The 20,075-nt window shown below is 39.0% G+C and overlaps 1 protein-coding gene across 4 annotated transcripts in view; it reads left to right on the plus strand.

Moving 5' to 3' along the window:
* The window catches only part of JADE3 (jade family PHD finger 3), a 64,127-nt gene that overhangs the window by 27,579 nt on the left and 16,473 nt on the right, over positions 1-20,075 (plus strand). For all 4 annotated transcript variants that reach the window (XM_064711552.1, XM_064711572.1, XM_064711562.1 and 1 more), the window contains 4 exons: positions 4,078-4,137; positions 5,280-5,362; positions 15,779-15,936; positions 17,766-17,956. In XM_064711552.1, the coding sequence (XP_064567622.1) occupies positions 4,089-4,137; positions 5,280-5,362; positions 15,779-15,936; positions 17,766-17,956 (481 nt within the window). In that variant the 5' untranslated portion in view covers positions 4,078-4,088. The remainder of the gene's footprint in view (positions 1-4,077; positions 4,138-5,279; positions 5,363-15,778; positions 15,937-17,765; positions 17,957-20,075) is intronic.

Consider the following 20,075-nt stretch of genomic DNA (forward strand, 5'->3'; position numbering starts at 1 on the left):
TTAGCTTGGGATTCATGTTTTAATTTCAGCCAGGCGTGTGCAGGGTGGCTTTTTCCTGGCTTTCCTTGAAAGTGCGGTGATGTGTTGGATACAAGCATCGATTCTGTCTCCAGGGCAAAATTCCCAATATGTACAGCAGCCTTGTGGAAGCCAGGAAAAGCTGGCAGCATAGTGCTGCTGTCTGTAGCTGAGGTTTTCCTGGGGTTGTTTTCTGCTTAAACACACAGAGAGGTTCAGGGCATCTTGACCTGTGTTCAGTTGTTAAGGTGACTGCAGGCAGTGATGCTGAGTTCTCTTTATTAAAGTTGCAGTTCATGTCTTAAACTGTTTCAAACAGATTGGGCATAAATGTGCAGCCATGGCTTGGCAAGTTAGAAGTACAACAGGTGTAGAATATGGTTCAAGTTTAGGAATAACTACTAATTCATATTAAAAATTATGCCAGCAAATGTTTCATTGCAGTAATTGCCTGGAGAGTTGAACATCTTTTTCCTTGTGACATGATGATTTCTTACTGCTGCTTCTGTTTTTCAGTTTTCATTTAGAAGATCCCTGAAGGTGGGCATCTTTAGAATTTGTATATGTTGTCATACAAGTGATTAATAAGATGTCAGTCTCTCTGTGGACTAAAAATGAAAAAAAGGGGGCAAAAGCACTTAATATATTGTGTTTGTATTTTTAATGATCATTTTTGAGGTAGTCTGTGCTTGCCTATAATGTCTGTGCACTCTTGAAGTCCATAGCCAAAGCACCCCTACTTACTTCCTAAGGTAGGGAGAATCATGACCACTGTAGTGACTGAGAAACAAGGATTTTCTCCAGGCATTTTGGGGGGAGGCGGGTAGAGCCGTGCCTCATCTGCTCTGCAACAACGTTTCAGTCTTGAGTTGCTTTACACTCCCTGAGCTTGTACATTGAAACTGCAAGAAAGTGTTAATGTTGAAACTTAAGTCTGTCGAATCAAGAAGTTCGTCGTGTCCATTTGCAAAATGCCTGGACAAACTGAAGGATGCCAGTCTGCTTTGGGGCTTTTGGACTGAAGCTGGGAAGGGTTGACATAAATTTTCATGTGGGAGGAAGGGTGTCCCCTGTTTCTCTGAACTGTGCAGCTTCTGATTCTCCATTCTTCAGAGGCAGGTGAAGTGAGGCAGGAGCTTTCCCACGGAATGGATGTTTTGGGATCCCTCTCTAGTGTCTAGGGAATGGAAGCATCATTATCAGGGAGCCTTTCTGATGAGCCCTCATGCCTTGGGTGGAAGTGAGCTGGAAGTTGTGTGGCAGTCCCAGTGTGCACAAGGGGACAGCAAAGCGGTTCTCTGTTAAACAGAAAAGTGAAATCCCCTGTAGAGGTGGTCTCTGCTGAATGGTGCTCAGGCTCTGGGTCCTCCTGCATCGTGTGGGGACATAGGGTGAACTTGTAGCCCATTAGGCACTTAAATAACCTGACTTACCAAACACACCCCACCAGTAATTTGTTGTAACTGTGGATTTTTATACGCTGTTAATGTGGTTAATATTGCTGAAAAAATCAGGAATCCAATACTATTACTATTTTGGGCTTTTTGCCCTCAGTGACTACTTTTTCTGTTTGTCTGCTATCATGGAGGTGTAAATCTTCCCTGAGCTGCTACAAACCCAGTTCTCAAATAACAGCTTGTTCCTTTTGTTTAGTGTGTGTTTGTTTGTTTTTCTACTCTCATGGAGTTTTTGGCAGAGGTGAGCTTTCTGTTCTAAAGGTTTTATTACACTTGCCATTTCTATGTAAGCTCTCTTTGGAGCGTAGGCATCTCTACTCTTCCTTCCTAGCTGCCCAGGCAGGAGTCCAGGCTTCCTGGGTGTTCTGTCCTGTAGTTGTCTCTCTCAGCCTCATGTTTGACCCTACTTTAATTGAATGCTCATGTTATGCTTTGCAGATAGCTGTCCTTAGTACAGAGTGAAAAAGTTTTATTGCAGCATGTTTATATAGGCTCTAAGAGATGGGAATCACCTGCCATAGGCTTGCAACACCTTTTAACAATTGCTCAAAAATTCACCTGGACATAAAAGCAAAGCAAGTAGCAAGCACTTCCATTTCTTGCTAAAATGGGAGTAAGTTTTATTTGCTCTTGATTAAAATCCATGCCTTTTAATTTCACAAGTTGACAATATGAAAGTAGTCGTGTACACCTGCCTTCAGTACTCTACAGCAAACTTCAAGTCTGGTGTCCCCAAAATATATACAAAGACAAGTCCTTCTGACCCAAGTGCCTTCTACATGTCAAACAACTTTTGTCCAAGAGCTTCGTGGAAGTTTCTTCATCTGTACAAGCTACCTTATGTTGCTTGCTGGAAGCAAAGCCCTGGTGGTGTTTTGACTATTTAATATTTGATGTTGCTCTTTTCTTGGACACTGGTCTGCACATGTAGCATGGCTGCCTTGTCTCCTCTATGTTGCTTGAGCTGTGAGAAGGTGAATTAATGTGAAATTATTTGTTATGTGATGGAATTTTATACCATGCTTAAGTGATGATGCAAATGACCTTTGTCCTGTGTCTTTTTTTCTTCCTCCCCCAGGTTAAATACCTGACTCAGAAATTCTGTATCTGCTTTCTTGATAACTGCAAGCATTGCTTCCTTTGTCAGCTTTCAGGAGTGTGGACAATGTCTTTTTGTATAACAGGTTGAAAGGATTGATTTAAACTTGGAGTTGATCACTGCATTTAGATTCAGTAAACTCACTCTCTTAAATATAAAGACTGCTGAAATTTTCCACTAAATTAAACACTTGTGCTGCAAACAATTCAATTTCAATCTCTTCAAAGCCTTTGGGCAGGCTTCTCTTATCTGGAGATCTTGTTTATCCTGTGGTATTTAGATAATCTCAAGAGCCATTGTACAGTAAGTAATGTGGAGTGCTTATCAAATGGGATATTCAACTGTGTTGCTTTTTTTAATGGCATGTGGTTATGTTTAAGCAATGAAGCTGTTTACACTTCAGGTATAGCCAAGCTGGCACTTAAGAGTACTGCAGACATTTCAGGTTCAGCTATCTGCAACCTACTTGAGCATATCTTCTGCTTAAAAAGAAGCAAAAAAAAAAAAAAAAGAGTTCTTGTATATTCCTTTATAATTACTTTTTACTTCTTTTCTTTATTGATTTTCTCATTCAATCCATTACAAACATAGGGGTGATTTTTATTTACTGCTATTAATTGTAAACTGTTATTGAACCTTAGTTAACAAACATAACATTGAATGTTATAGAGTGGCAGGACTAATAAGAATATATATGGATTTTTCTTGGCACTTGTTTAGAGTATATAGGTGATAACTGTTTTGATTTTTCTTTTATTAAGTAGAAGTGCAGAAGGTTCTTCTTCCCCTCTCTCTGTAGCATTACATGTTCAAAATTGAATTTCAAAAAGTTCAAAACCTTTTTTTAATGCAGCTGGTGCAGTGCCACTGAAGTATTTCTCAGTGATGCTCTTGATCACTTCTCAAACTTCTGAAAACCACGTTGCTTGTGAAATAAAGGGTGATCAGATGACTTAAATGGCATCAGTCACTGCTTTCTATGATTGTCGCTATTTAAAATCTGCCTTTTGCTTTGCATCGATGCCTTAAGGTTTCTTTGTGTTTTTTTTGTTTGTTTAGGTTTTTTTAAGGTGTGTTATATTTCTAAATCCCTGCCTTGCTGTGCATCCACCTTATTTCCTGGCCTCCACTGTCTCTCAGCTAGCTCCTGCCGCCATGGCAACTCTTGCTCCAGCTGAACAGATGGGACATTGAGTGGAGCAGTGCACGCTCATGCCCTGCCGGGAATCAGCTGGCGGCTTGCACTTCTTTCTGCAAAATTAAAAGCAGGCTCTGCCCAGCAGAGGCATGCTGGTTTTGAGGGTGCTCAGTTTCACAAATAGCACTGTGATCCATTAGTTGCTTGCAGAAATAAAACATAGTGACTGGACTGGGATTGTTTCTATGCCCAAGGCCTCTTCAGAGGAGCTTTGCCTTTAGTTAGAAGAACTTGGCATCAGCCAGCAGCCAAGTGATTTTCTGGTAGAACAATTGCCATCAACTTGGTTTTTTTTTTCTCTTTAGGATGCGTCAGGATGAAACGCCACAGGCATCTAAGCACCAGTGACAGTTCAGACAATGAGAGTAAGTAATACCTGCTAGTTTTTTCTTTGGTCTATCACCCCCTTGTGGTTTCCCTCTGTGGTTTGAGGGCAAACTGTTTAACCTCTTAAAATTTAAAAAAAAAATGTTTCTTGGTGGGTTTCTTTTTGCATTTGTGGTCTTTGGTGTTCTGAATCATGTTATAGGAGGAGAATAAGGCAAAGAATCTTATAAGGGGAGTTCTGAGTATACTTAGAATTTCAAGAGAAACTTGTATATCTTTCTCATTTATAGTTGGCAAGAAGAAATCTGTAAATCAAGAGAAATTTTACTGCCCAGGGTTCTATTCTGTGATTATTTTTCTAAAAATAATCCCATTGTCTCATGGTATGCAGAGCTTCAACATTAAAATAGTTGGGGGTGGCAAGCTTCTTGAGCATTAATGTGTTAGAATTATAATCAGTACATTGATTGCTCTGTTATCTCATACTGAATGGAGTTCTTGATCTACTCCATTTCTCTCTGTTCAACAATTTAGTAAAGTTACATTTTAAGTGTTCCTTGGCAGACATCTACCTGAATATCTTCCCATTTTATCTGCCAGAAAACCAAAACAGAACAACCCTGTGTGACAGGGTCTTGTTTGTATCTTATAAACCGGTGCCTACCTAGTAGCTCTGTACATAATAATGATTCATTGTCATACTCACTGCAAGTCATGGATGTATCCTCTGCTAAAATAACATTTTGCCAGAAACATCTCAGATATCGCACTATGGGTTTTTTGCATCTCTTGTTAGCACATTTTAGTATCATTGCTTTTTTCTTTAGAGGTTTTTTTTTTGAACATTTTCAAGCTCTGTTTTACTCTTCCTTCCACTTTGTTTGAAGGGAACTAAATGAAAGAAAGCAGTCTGTCTGCTTGTTTCTGTTTACTCATGCTTGTGTTGGGCAGAGCAGAGTGTACCCATAAACTTGGTGTGCTGTGCTGTGGTTTTATAAAGAACGAGTGGAACAGGAAGAGCTGAAATTAAGCCTACAGACTGCCTAACAGGTTTTTTTTTGCCCACATCTTGTCAAAAATTATAATTCAAGAGATTGGAGTGCCTTGTGTTTCACTGGAAAATAAATGAATTGAACTGAGCTATAATGATCCTTTTTTATTTCTTCTTTTTTTTTAACAGGTCCTTCCACTTCCTTTTCTTCTTGTTCAAAATACAGGAGCAAGTCAAAAACACCAGCAAATGAACAAAAGAAGCCTGCTGAGGTAAGAACTGGGTTGGTCACTGGTAGTTTGCTTTCATGCAGTTTTCATGTTTCTAAGCCTTGAAGATAGTGAGCTATGGATCTATTGCTGGTGAGTCCTTTTGTCACCTGTCAAATTCTTTGTGAACCCTCGTTTTCCTCACTGTGTGAGTATTATAGGAGCTCTGATGTGTGATGGTCCAAAATGACTTATGGCATTTGCAGATGGTAATATGTAGTTTGTTCTTTCCCTGGAATTTTAATATCATTTTGAAATTGGGAAAAACTGTTATGGTTTTAGGAGTAGAAAAGTGGCTAATATGTATGTGTTTGGGAAGGATATTGTCTGCTTCAGGATGAAACAGTGGGACACTTAAGTGGGTAGGATATGTATATGCAGTGTTTGCTACTTTGTTACTCTTGGCTTTTTACTGTCAGTGTAGCTTTTTTGTGTACTCTGCCATCTCCACCTGTTAGAATCTCAACACTTACCACTGTCACTGGACCTGTACTGACCTATTTAATAAATTGACATTTTTGCACAATCCAGTGCCCAAAGCTATCCTGTTGGCCATTCCATTGGTAGACCCTCCTAGTGGAAGATTTGTTGGCTGCCTTCTCCAGATTTTATGCTTGCTTTCTTAAGGGCTGAAGTCAGATGCCAACTACAAATTTGAGAAATATTTCTTGTAGTTAATTCCCCTTACTTGTTATCATATTGCCTCTGAAAGAGTCCTTCAGAATTTTAGTATGAGTGCTGAAAAAACGCTGACAAACCCCACTTATTTCTATAGAATTTAAGGTTATTTACTATACCAGCAGCTTTTTACCTGAGTGGTTACTGCAGTGCAAAGTTGTGTGAAATATGTAGATCATGCTCCTATAGCTTAAGCTATTCAGCAAATATGCTTTGTGCTTCTTTTCTATGTGCTGCTAACTAGGTGGTTTTGGTGTGGTAAGAACAGGGTAAATGATACAGGATGTGTCATTTCTTTGGAAGCTTAATTCTCATTGCAAGTCAATTCAAGAAAACTCAATTCTAAAAGAAAATGCAAAAATGTTAAAAAATTAAAATTGGCTAGAACTAGCTAGCTACTTAGTGTTTTATTTGCAGCCACCAAGAACGTTAATAAAAACCTTCTAAGCTTTTTGCCTTTAAGATATGAGGATTATGGTTCTGTAAGAATTTAAATCTTAAAGCAGCTTGTGGCTACTGAGGTCTTGTAAGCGTTGCTCATGTGTGCCTAGGCAGTAGCTTTGTTACCAGTCAAGCCGTGCAAATGGGAGCTGAAGCACATGTTTTGCCAGACTTGTTGCTGTTTTGGATACACCTCGGTGCTAGTCCCTTCTTTCTGCCCAGCCATCCAGTTTTATTCTTGTATCTCTTCATCATAGGAAATGCCCTATTACAGCCTTCTCTGAGTTTGCTCCATTTTTTCTCTATGTGCATATGTACATTAAAATAATAATTATGAAGATGTGGTCCAGCTATGTAGCATACAAGTTTTGTTTACATGACATCTAGCAATTAAAACAAGTAGTGTTTTCAGTTCCTCCTTTTCAGATCATCTTTGCTGCCTTTTACCAGTTCTGAGGCAAAATCTTGATTCCTTTAATGCTTAAAATATGAAACTTTGAAGAACAAAACCTGGAGTATACACTTGAAATTTCAAAGTCTGTTTCATGATGTAATCCTTCTAGTAATACTGGAATTTCTTTGTCATATTTGACTTAAGATTCTCCTCCTGGGGGGTGGAAAAAAGAAGAAAAAGAAAAGGAAAAAAGTCCCAAACTTTAGAACATATCCCCTTTGGAAAGAGTGTTCTGAGTACAACATTTAAAAGATCCCTGAAATGAAGTTCTCTTGGAAAGGCAGTGGAAGGGAAGGTGACAGTAGTAGCTGTACCTCTTGTACATAAGACTTCTGGCTGTTGTTTATGTTTTGCTTTTATTCCACTAAAAGCAAGCACTCCCTCCAACCCCTTGAAAAGCATATACTGGGAAGTGTACTATACAAAATGCTTTTGCCAGCAGAGCATTGAAATTGATTATTTATGCATCAAGTGGTGACAGGGGAGCAAAGCAAATACTGAAAAGGTACCCCACTATACATCTAATATCTATTAGATAGAAATTTAAATTTTCAGGCTGACAGCATCTCTTTAGCAAGGCCTCTCTGTAACAAGTTGGCATTGCTCTCCTTTCATTCACCTCTGCTTGCCAGACAGCAGGCTGTTTCTTGAGTTAGTGATGCAGAAAATCTAGAAGGTCAAAGCTATAAATAGTTGTTTGGGAATATTTTTGTTCATGGTCTTCATACATTAAAATTTTTTTCATGCCAGTAAGCCTTGGTTTTTCAAATAAATTGCACGTGAGTATATATGCTTTCTTCCCCTTCCTGTACCATCACCAGCCCAACCTGAGTACCTGGGTTCTCTCCAAAGAAAAGCTTGGGTTTGGTGCTCCAATAAGCAAGTAGTGAGTATATGTCCAGTTCAGGCCTTATCTAAATATGCTGGTGTCCTCTTGAGTTTGCCTGTAAAAAGTGATGAGTGGCTGCCTCTGAGGACTGCTTGAATTGCCTTCCAGGTGCTTTAGAATGCAGGTGGGTTTGGGAATGGCCTCAGCGAAGCGAGGTCTCTGGTGTTACTGCCAGGCCAAGAGGTGTTGTGTTACAGTGCAAGTGCCAAAGCCCATTTCCAGAGCCTGTATCAATCCAGAAGAGATTGATTGATTGATGTTAGTGGGTTGGACCTGGTTTCAACTTACTCCAGTCTGCTCCTTGGAGAAGAAGGTGAGAACAAGGGAAGCCTGCAATGATGCTTCTTCAGACCGTGGTGCTTCTGTAGGTAGCGTCAAAAGCAGGGCTGTGTCTCTTTCTCACTGCTCACCTTCTCTGGATTACAGTCTATCACAAACTACTGAAATGGTGACTTCAAAATTCTGTTATCCAATTAGTTCAGCATTTACTGTGAATAAATAAATTGTGTTGAGGTTAGAGGCACACCAGTATTTCAAAGTCATAGCTGGTTTGGAGACTTTTATGATGATGTTGGCTGCATACCATTTGTGGTGTTGCCCCTCAGTGGATTTAAACATAGACAGGAGGGACTCACAGCCTTCTGCAGTAGGCTGTGTGGGAGCAGCAGGGTAGGAGACATTTGGATGTCTGGCTCAGCATGAAGCCTGTACTTGGCAGTTTCCTGTCTCCATGAAAGCTGAGGCAGAAAATGATGGCAGAGTAGTGGGAGTAATTTTTGCAGGGAAAATGCATTAGCTGGACTGGCCTGTATGACTGGCCATGTCTTTTCCCTTATGCTTGTGGGATCAAAAAAGAGCCCAAGAGATCTTTATGACACTCAAATTTATGTATATCGTTTTTCAATCCTGTCTCCTCCTTGAAAGTGCAAAGAGGTTAAGTTAGTGTTGTGCTTTTTTTTAAACCTTTTCCATATAACATGGTAATATTTTACTGCTCTTTGCAAATAGGGTTTCGAATCTCACAGCAGGAGTAATTTTTAATCCGTCATTGCTGATTGTGACAGCTGTATTATCATGTGAAATGCAGCTTATCTTCCAAAAGTAAATGGTCTGCATTCATTACTTGGGTACGTGAAACTCTTTTTAGTGCATTTAACTGCCACATAAATTGCAGGTCTTGATCCTGAGAAGCAGCCTGTAAGACTAGACTCTTGGCAGCAAATGGACTCTTTTTGCAGTTTGAAAGTGCTTTATTTTGTTCTGTGACTGAATGGGCAACGTGGTTAAACTATATTGCTTTGCATGCACCATGTGTAATAAGAGACTGCCACTTTTATGTGCATGCTCACTTTAAAAAATTCTGAATTATCTGGGATGTGTACAGGCTTCTCAGGACCTCTGGCAAGTGTGTGCTATCCATGAGCTACTTTTTAGCCTGCTTGGGTTAGTTGTTTTTTTTTTAAAAATACGTAAGGCTGGAGGTGCAAACTCATCGGTTACTTCTATGATTTTTTTTTTCCTTTGAGATACTGTCTCAGGCTATTTGAACTCTTTAGGAAGAGGTGACCCAAATGCAGAAAGGTGTGGAAGAGCTTGCCTGTGAAAAAGCTGAGTTATTTTACCTTTGAAGCGAATGAGCAGGCATAACAGTAAAGTGTGAATGGGTTGGAAACAGCAGAGCTAGAGTGCTTCAGTCCTGCCTGTCCTTGTGATGGAAGAACTGGACAGAAAAGGCAGCCATGAGCATTGAAAAATGAGGCCAAAACTTGAAAAATCTGTAGCAATTAAAAGGATATCCTTTTCATGCAATTAGGCTGGGAAGCTCATCTGCTACAGGAAGTGGTTGAGACTGAGAATTAAACAAGATTAAAAAAGGAATTGGACAGATGATAGCAAGTACAGATTTTTAAAAATATCTGTATAAATTAATACCACTTTAAAAATTGATTGTTAGGATTAACCCCAAAATCCAAAGCTTATGTCTGATTAGCAACCAGAAGGAAACTTGACATGTTCTTGCACATTCTTCTGGCTCATGAGATACTGTCAGAGACATGATGTTAGGTAGCATTGATTTAGTATCCAGTTTCCTGGCATTTCCTATACATGCTTGTAAAAGGAGGCTTGGAGGAATCATGGCTACTTAAATGAAAAGTACAATATTTAATTTACTTAAGCCCTGGATAATTAAGATAGTTTTAGAGAGTAAGGGGTTTTAATATTAAGATTTACTGCCTTACTTGCCCAATTGTGTGGATGTTTGGGAACTAAAAATTTAATTCTACACATATTCCTGACTATCACAGCATTTTTAACATTTCAAGTTTCTCAGTCTAGTTGGTATATGTGCCTGGAACTGTAGCTTCATTTCCATTTGAAATTTATGTTGCCTTTTATTTTTCTTTGCTGCCAAAAATTGCTCAACCAACCAAAACCCAAAGCAAACCTGCCTTAAGTTTCTACACTTCTCTAGAAGGTAAATTTCTTAGTTCAGAAACTTCCTGCACAGGTAGCAATATATTAACAAGAAGAATTCTCCCTTTCCGGGATAAGCTCACTAAGTTCTGTTCTTGGAGTTTCATCCCCTATAAATGGGCAGTCTTTTGTGCATACTGTCAAACATTCACAAAGATAAAGTATGCTTAGATATTGTGTGATTTGTAATAAGTCATATTAGAATTTAAATTTTGTTTATTATTTTTGAGGTGATTTTTGGTGTAAATCTGCTGCTTCAGAAGTCTGTTTGCTAAGGGCCTGTATTTGAGAGCTACAATAGTAGAGTAAGCCTTAATGCTTGGGGGTGCTTATGGGAATAAAAGTTACTAGATTCTTTCAAAGGAGAATAAAGAAAGATTATTTTACTCTCAAAACGATGGAAAAACTCTTGTGTAATTTACATTTCACATAAACTCAAGTGTTTGACAGTAGAATTTCAAACTTGGCCTTCGAGGTGTGTTGGGAGGGACACCAAAAATCTAGGAAAATACTAGCTGTTGTCTGGTTAGAGAGGATGCTGGCCCTCATTCCATGCTGTTTGCTGTAAAAGATCTAATATACTTCTGCAGGGAAGACAGGACATAGTAGTTCCCTCCTGCTTTTTAAAAAAATCCTAGCTCTGTGTTTGTGAGCAGTGCATCTGCTGACTCCCCAGGTGATGGGTGACAGCTGAAAAGCCTGAATTATTGCTGAGTTCTGCTGGGTGCAGGGGAAGCCTGAAGCAGTTCCATGCAATCCAGCATAAAGTGGGCTTTGATTGTAACAAGAGCAGTTAACCCATAAGGTCCTTGGGCCTTGGAGCTGTGGTTCCCAGTCATGGCCTGGATGCCTGTGACAAGTGACTTACCCGTGCTGGGAGTCTGTAAGCAGTTGATCAAAGGACCTGAAAGCACAGCGAGTGTCACAAGAAGTAGTACTGGCTTACATTTAATTTTTAAGAGATGACACAATCCATTTATTTTTCCTCACACATGCATTTGGGCAAGACATGGTGAATGAGCAGTGGCATCAGTCAGCTTTGGTAGTAGCTTGCAAGGGGTATTGGAAAAAGTATTTCACTAATTTTTTTCTTCATGTGGTTTTAAGTTTGCAGTGGTCATGAACAGAAGGTGCCTGTGCAGATTTGATATTTGAATTGTTCATCAAAGATGGGGGTTGTAGAAGGCCATTTTATTGTTAAGACCATTCTGTTTTCAGTGCTAGTATTTTACTGTAATTCTCTATAGCATTATTTGCATTCTCCCTGATATCTTTAATGGATAAGGATACTTCATGCGAAATCATATTCTTTGTTTCAGAGCCTGATTTATTCAGAGGAAGCACAACAGGGTCCAGTGAGGAAGATTATATATTGCATTTCCATAGAGTGCTTCCAGAATGAGTTTGGGTTCAAATCAGAGGTGGCTTTTGGTGAAGCATTTTAAAATAAATTCTGAGAAGTTAATTTTTCTCGGACATACTCTTCTAACATAATTTCCAAATAGGACTCAGAAGTCTGAAAAACAAATATAACGTGCAAACTATATATTTGATATTGTTGTTTCTTGGTGTATTAGTGCTTTGGAGGAGCACAGCATCCAGATTTCTCAAGACTTTTTGTAGAATTTAGCTTTTAAAGGCTTTATAGATGGCAATGTGTCTGCAGAGCTGACTGGGTGGTTCTCATTTCCTCAGCAAAAGCAGGCAGACTTCTACTGCAGAACAAGCCACTGTTGGCTTGTTCTGGTTTCAGTAAGGGTAAAGCTAATTTCTTCTCAGTAGGTGTTGCAGTGCTGTGTTTTGGATTTGGAATTAATATGGTGTTGATAACACAGTGATGCTTTGTTTATTTGGTAATTTATGTTTATCCCGATTCAAGGACTTCTTTTATGTGTCTCATGCTCTGTCAGGGAGGAGGTATGCAATAAAAAATAAACCGTGAAACCAAAAAGACTGGGAGGGAGCATAACTGGGACAGGTGACCCAAGCTGACCAAAGGGATATTCCACACCATAGAATTGTTCCATGAACTGGGGGAGTTACCCAGAAGGGGAGCTGATCTGGGTTTGGGAAGCGAGGTGTGGCACTGGTCAGTGGATGGTGAGCAGCTGTATTGTGCACCACTTGTTTGAGTTTTTCCTTTTTATTATCATTATTGTAACTATTATTTACCATTATTATTGTATTTTACTTTATTTTCAATTATTGAACTGTTCTTATCTCAACATGTAAGTTTACTTTGATTCTACTCCCCATTCCACCAGGTTTGGGCGGGAAGACAGGGGATCAAGTGGCTGAGTAGTTAATTTCCAGCTGGGCTTAAAACCACACCATGAGTAAAGAACAAAGTCTTTTATTCCAGATTTAGGCCCCAGTTCTAAAGCATGAAATATGTAATAGAAGTTCTCAATGAAATGGTAACGATTAGATTATGAGACAATGATGACATAAGCAGACACATTTCATTGATGTAATTTACTCAAAGTGCTGTACTGCTTGTGGTGGAAGCCAAAAATTCCTGGCAGCAAAATGAAATTTTAAGTTCAGACCAAGCAGTCTTGCATGGTAAGGCTAAAACTCGTTTGTACTTTCACGCTCTCTTTACTAAAAATTATTTTTAATAAATCCCACTGTCACACAGTAACTACTGTGGAATGCTCAGAGTGGTGGAGAGTTTCCCACTTCTGTGTGGCTCTGGGGGCTGCACTTGATTATAGCTCTGCTCTACAGGGCCTTGTTCTGTTGTGTGCTAAAGACACTTGGCACCAGCTGAGTCTGGTTGTGAGGAATGGTGTTTCTGGATGGGAATATTTTATAAGCCTAGCCTTGGTGTGCTCATTTCAGGTATTTTCAATATATATGATACTACAGGTGATGTTAAAATAAAGGTGAGGGGTTGTGCTTTATATAAGGCAAGAAGTAAAACTACTTTGGGGCGATTGAAAGGTGAGCTGAGCTTCATGGGCTAACTGGAAATGCAGGTGGTTCTTGCCAGGAGGGGAGAGTGTGTGCTGTAGAGCAGACTAGCTGTTGTTCCATGGACACAGTTAGTAAAGGAGCAGCATTTATTTGTTTTTCAACATGAGGAGAAGCTGGCTATCTAAATCCTGGAGGCATGTGTGCTGCTCTTTGTGTGGATGGCTTAGTTCATAGCCTTGAGGCTGACTGCTGAAGTTGAATTTACTTCATTTGTCAGAAAACTCTCTTTGGGTCCCCTGAGTGTTTTGGTTTACTTCCACAATGAAAGAAATACAGATTGAGTATTCTCATACGTTGCCCTCTGAGAGTATTTTACTGTTGGAAGATCCTGCTTTGCCACACGTGAAGAAATGAAGAATGACTAGAGCTAGATTGTAATGATTCCAAGTGTCTGCAAGAAATCCTCAATTGCACTGTTAATCACAAGTATGAACAGGCAATTCTTAGGAAGTCTTAGCTGAGTTTTGGAGTCCCTTAAGGTTTCAACAGTTATCTTTTTATTGATTAAATTATTGACTTTCAGTGGTACCTATACTGTAAACTGTAGAAATCTGAAGCAGAGAAATTAATGTTGTGGCATGGTGACGGTGTGGTCAGTACTTACAACAGTCAAAAGAAACGCAGAAAAAGTTCATGGTCCAAGGGGTTTGTGCTCTAAAAATAGAGGTACAGTTTGCATACATAATGGATGATCAGAAGACTTGCTGCTAAGCAATGCAGTTAGAATACTGATGCCTTTAATATAATTTTTCATCTAGTGGTTAAGAAATAGTGAGTTTGATAGGAAATACTTCACTTTTATATTCTGTCACTGGCTTAAAAGGTAGTTTGTAAAGCACTTACCTCAGATAAGATTTGAGAAATATATTTTCTGGTAATTAAAGCAGTCATTGCACTTCTCCTGTATCATACTTTTCCATTCCAGCGTTCTTTGGAATTGTACCCTGTTGGTGTTACTAATAATTCTGGCTCTGTACCTGTAGCACAGAAAACTAAAATGCCTTTTAAGCAACATAAATAATTTTACATTTTATTTTGGTGTGTACATATAGTGCTTGGAGAAAAAAAAAGGATGCTTGCAGTCTCAATGTTTCACTCTTGACATTCAGATTTTAATAGGAGCCTGTTATGTACCTGAGGAGTTTTGTACAGAAGGCAGCAGTGAACAGCCTGTTCTGAACCAAGGCAGGTAGCACATGATTAGCAAATACAAGACCCTTGAGTCTGTGGGTTTGAGTACCCTCGGTCAGCTTGCTCTCCTGGCCACCCGTATGAGATGCAGTTGTGGAACATAATGAAGTAATACTGATGTTCCAGGTCACCAGCAGCTATTTCAATACCTGTTTAGCACAGAGACTTTTAAAGTAATATTTACTGGATGATTTCCAAGAACAGCCGAGAATTTTTGCAGTAGGCATAACCAGTCTGGTACTGTCAAATTGAAAAGGGTACATGGAGATATTGGGCTCTGAGATTATTACTCTCTGGTTATAAAACTGAATTGGTAAGAAGAGAATTCAACCTGTCACAACTTACTGCAGGGGTATTTTCCATTTCGTTTTATGACCCTTTGAGGATTTGATTTCTTATTACAATAATACAGTTAATTAGTTGCAATGTCTCCCTAAAACCAAGTCACGGTTACTGTTTTGCTTTACTGATCATTAAGCTGGTGCAGTGTAGCAGTGGAGGAAAAAAAGAGGATAACTGTGCCCTTTATTTAAATTGTCCACACCTGTAGTTGACAGATATTGACATTAAGTAAGCTTTGAGATGACTAATAATCATGTTTACATGCTTGTAAAAACGTAACTCTCTGGAGCCAAGTGTTATGGCTGAAGATCTGCTGCTATGGTTTGCTTTGTTTGAGGGTGATGTTTCATGGGATAAGTTTGCTGAAAGATGCTGAGGCTGGATTTTGTCCATCACTGCTTACCCACAGAGCAACACAGGTCTTATGTTCCAGCAAGGGCTGCTGTTAATCTTCAATCTCAGAGATCCCAACCAATAAAACTTCAAGTGGTTTTAATAAATGAGCAAGTGCCTGTCCATCAGTTTTGCCATGGCAGCTGTTTGAACCCCATGATGAATATGACAGTTTAAAGTAGCTGAACTGAGTGAAAGAAAAGGATATCCTACCTTGTGTCTAAGTTGGGGTACAACCTACAGGCTGACAATAAGCTGATTGAAAATATGGTGAGATGCCTTGAATCAGATGCAGGCTTCCTTTCTCTTCTCTCTGGTTACCTGTAAAAAACTTCTTCCTTCTGGTTAGCCTTTGGGCAGCAGTATGATTTTGAATTAGTGTAAACTTCTTATCATACTGTACCTAATACAGTAAAAATTAATAATCTAGGTAGTTTCAAATTGATTTGTGTTGATACTCTTAAGAAAATTATCAATGCTTATGCACTGTTTCAGTGTAAATAAGAAAAGTACCTGCTACATTGTTTAACACAATGCTCTCTCTCAAATCCATGTTTGCACTCTGTGTTTCCTGCAGGTGTTCCGCAAGGATCTCATTAGTGCCATGAAACTGCCAGACTCTCACCATGTCAACCCTGATGAGTATTACGTCTTTGCAGACACGTGGAAACAAGAATGGGAGAAAGGGGTTCAGGTTCCAGCCAGTCCAGAAACTATTCCGCAGCCTTCTCTCAGGTATTGCTGGTCAGACATGGATCATGTCTGCAAAATGGCAACTCTGAGAAGATGGTCTCTCAAAACCGAGTTGTCTAAGTGCAGTCAGATTTTCTCTGTTGGTATGTTTAAATCTTCAGTGTAGCAGCCTTCAGACATGTTCTTAAACCACACAAGTGCCAATTTGGAAAGCATTTCTGTGGTGCTTCAGTCCAGATTTCATTCTGTCTGCACGCTGTTACAGTATCTACATTGTGAGTGTAAAGAGATCTATTTTGCTCAGTCACATGGTGCTATGGATTAAAAGCTGTTTTTTATTTCAGCATGGGGAGTTGAATAAATTAAAAATAAGCCCATACTTTATGCATATTACTTGAAGGGTTTCCCTACACTGCATGGTGATATAGAACACTAGGCATTCAGTAATCACTGATACCTGATAAAATGACTCATTTGCTTATATAATCTAATTTTGGTTATTCTCAATGTTTTAACTTTTTATACCTTCTCTCACCACAGTTGGCTATTTAAGATTATGGAAGTTTAGTGATCTCAGATTCTGAAGATAGATAAAGAATCTTCTTTTCTCTCACACTGTATTTAGGCTAGGGAAACATAGCACTGTAGTCCTGCAGCCCTTCCTGGTGGAAACAAAGCTTGTTTCAACAAAGAAAGGTTAATGCCAGTGTGCTCTTCAAGATGAAGATAAATGAATTGTCTGGTGAAAGTGCTGTGTCAGCATAATTTAATTTCTACTGAAGCTTTTGTCACTACCAAGTTATTAAAAATAAGTATATTGCAGCTCATACCAGCAGTATTATATTAGAGGAAAATATTGGACCAGAAAGAAGAAAAGCTCACAAGGGAATTAGAGGAAAAAGTGAGCAGGGTAAAGGGGGATGAAGAATGGGAGAAGGACATTGTTTGTGCTGACATCGTCCAGTTAGAATTATGTGGGATACAGCTTGACAGCTGCCTCCTCCTTCTTTACTGCCTTATTTTCTAGAGTTTTTATTTTTTCCTTGTCCTGTGGAGGGTGAGCTCCAGAAAGCATGTAGAGCTGCTCATGCATGGCACTATTCCATTCTGTATCTCTCTGGCTTCCTTCCACATGTAGGGCTTTTTGCATTGAATTCAGAGAAAGATTGAACTTTATCTAGTTCAGATTATTCTTTCCATTCCAAAATCAAACCAATTAAATACAGAGCTTATCTCTGAAAATACTTGAAAGAAACAACAGAAGGAACACAAATCTTTTTCTCTGTTGCTTCTTGGATAACTTTTCCCCTTTACATTTTTGCTTGGCATCATAATGTTTCTTGCATAACAAAAGTAATGTATTTGTAATGTGGGTAAGTTGTCATTTACAAAATAAGGGTTGACTAAGTATCCCAAATGGAGAGCAAGGATTTTTCCCACAGACACATAGACACTACAGTAGAATTACTACAGTAAGCTTTCATGAAAAAGCTGGTGTTTTGAAGACATCAGTTGGCAAGATTTCCTTATATCATTGAGGAAGAATATAGGACAAAGATTGTATTGGTTTTGTGCATAATACTTTCTGTGGGTTTCAGAAACAGTTGCTTTGTCATAGCAGTAGCATTTGTTAAATTGAAGTCATATGGACAGGCTTACATTTTAAATAGGGTTCTGTATGTGTAGTAAACCTTGGAACATTTTGGGTGAAGAAATGACATTTCGAGAATCCTGTCTCCCTAGGCTGACTATACTTACTGGCTGGTTTAAAATCTGTGAAACCCCAGTTTTCTTTGCACTTACAGCAAATATTTTATGTCTTTCAAGGATGGGTCTTAAAAAGCTGTAAGTATTTTTTTTTTCACTCACAGGGTTGTAGCAGAAAAGGTAAAAGAAGTACTGTATACACGACCCAGGAAATACATCCACTGTTCCAGCCAAGAGCCCACAGAGCCAGGTTACATCAACATTTTGGAACTAGCAGAATCTATGTGTCGCTATGACTTGGATGACATGGACATCTTTTGGCTCCAGGAGCTAAATGAAGAGCTTACAGAAATGGGTAATTCCACAACATGTTCTCATTTTAAAAGCTGCGCTTAATTTTTGCTGTTTATGTTTTTTGCTGTTGACTAGTATTTCTGTGTAAGGTCTCTGAAAGATTGCTGAATGAGAATTGAATGGAGAAACAGGAGCTAAAAAGTAATTACTTTCTTGATCTGTTAATGTTTTATCTTTTATCTGTTGTACCTAAAAATTTCTTGATGTCCGAAATCATCGGCAACTTCTGCAGACTGAGGCAGGAGAGAAAACGCCTACACCAGGTGGAACTAATTCTAGGACTTCAAAAGTTAAAGATTTTGTGTAGGGAAAGCAGATGTTTCCATTTCTTGAACTTGGAACATATCTACAAATTCAGAGTTCTGAGGAACTTGCATGCTGGGTTCTCAACAGAGTAATTAAGTTTCACACATGTTAGCCCATTCAAAATCAGCAAAGTAAACTTTCTTTTGCCATGCAAGTTGTGGGTATAGAGGTCTATGAGCAGGACTGAGCTATGGAAAATGATGTTGGAATTATCACTGGAATAACTGAATTGTGGTGGAATAGCCTGTGTGACTGGTATTCTTCCATGTGTGATTGTAGGTCCTTTAGGAAGGACGGATTAGCATCTCCTGAATTGGCTGCTAATAAAATAAGAAGTACCCATAGAGAAGTGCTAATCAATGGCAGCATTGTCTGTAACAGCAATGAAATAGTGGTGACTGAGATCCAGAGGGGAGTGAGGAGGGGAAGTAGTTTTTCTGGTCCTGGGCTTCAGGACAGCATGTTTCTTCTTAGGTAACTGGGTGGGATCTGGGAGGCAGCTCTGAAGGGTGGAATTACTGAAGAGAGCTAGCAGGACTTCAAGAGCACTGTCCTCTAAGCACAAGAAAGTTCCAATTATGCATTCAGGAAGATGAGTAGAAGTGCTGGGAGACTGCTTTGGTGAAGTAGGGAGCTCATGACTGAGCTCCAGTGCCAGAGGATGCATATAAGTAGAAGCAAGGACGAAAACTTCCCAGGCATACAGGAATGCTGTGAGTAAAAGCTGTTAGCTTTTCAAGGGGGCAGATCTCCTCCATCCATGGAGATTTTCAAGATATGACTGCATGTATCTCTCAAGCAACAGCCTTTTTGGATTTCCTATTGACTCTGCTTGGAGCCCAGGCAGAGGCTGAAGCCCTCTGTAGGACCTTCCTACCTGAATGATTTGGTAATTCATTTAATTCAGGCAATGAGAAAGTATTAGAGCATGGGAGAGAATACTTTAACTCTCCCTCTTTATTGTTTGTAACAAGGAATCACAATATTTTAACTGAAGTAGCCTTAGTTAAAATATTAGCCTCTGCAATTAATGTTATGTGAGTATCCCAACATTTGAAGACCTGAGTAAATCACAAGCTGTGAACATTATTATCATTTTTGAGCAAGGATTTTGATGAGATGCAATTTGGAGATGTCTTGTAGCTGTGAACGTCATGGGGTTTCTAATGCTGTATGTCCTGAAGCTGCAAACTGAGGGCTAATCTCATAGCAAATACTTTTAAAGTGGTCCTGCTTATGCTAAGTTTGATTAGTGGTGAGTATATATAACGTGTGTAGTGTTCACGTGAACAGATAGTATGGATTGCAACAGTATATTTATCTACTATTTTATTTTTTAAAAAAAAACATCAGAAAAATAAAACCATTTTTCATAATCATCATATTTTGATCACATCATCATGATGGACTTAGAGGTACTGGGTGGTGCAACTTTCATTATAAGATATGAAGTATTACTTTCATTATAAGATACGAAGTATTCTTGATAAGTTTTGTTTCCTAGAGCATTAGTCTTCAGAAGAACACAGTGTGTGATTTTGGATTTCATTAGTGTTTAGTGAAATTATGGAGATGCAGGAAGGGTTGTGTGAGAGCAGCCAGCAGTTATAGCAACTGCTGTCTTTTATGCTGCAGTGTTTTCTTCCAGGTGCAGCCTTGTGGTTTGTGTAAAATTTTTACTCAAGTAGTAGTTCTGCTTGTATTTATAAAACAATGTTATAATTAGTCTGTGAGTGAAAAATCTTGTGTTTTTTATTTTATTTTTAGATGCCGTGTCTGCTGCATTAGTTGCTAGAAGTTGTCTTTTTTCTCTT

This window comes from Zonotrichia leucophrys, chromosome 1 (genome assembly GCF_028769735.1).
Source record: "Zonotrichia leucophrys gambelii isolate GWCS_2022_RI chromosome 1, RI_Zleu_2.0, whole genome shotgun sequence".
NCBI classification, from domain to species: Eukaryota; Metazoa; Chordata; class Aves; order Passeriformes; family Passerellidae; genus Zonotrichia; species Zonotrichia leucophrys.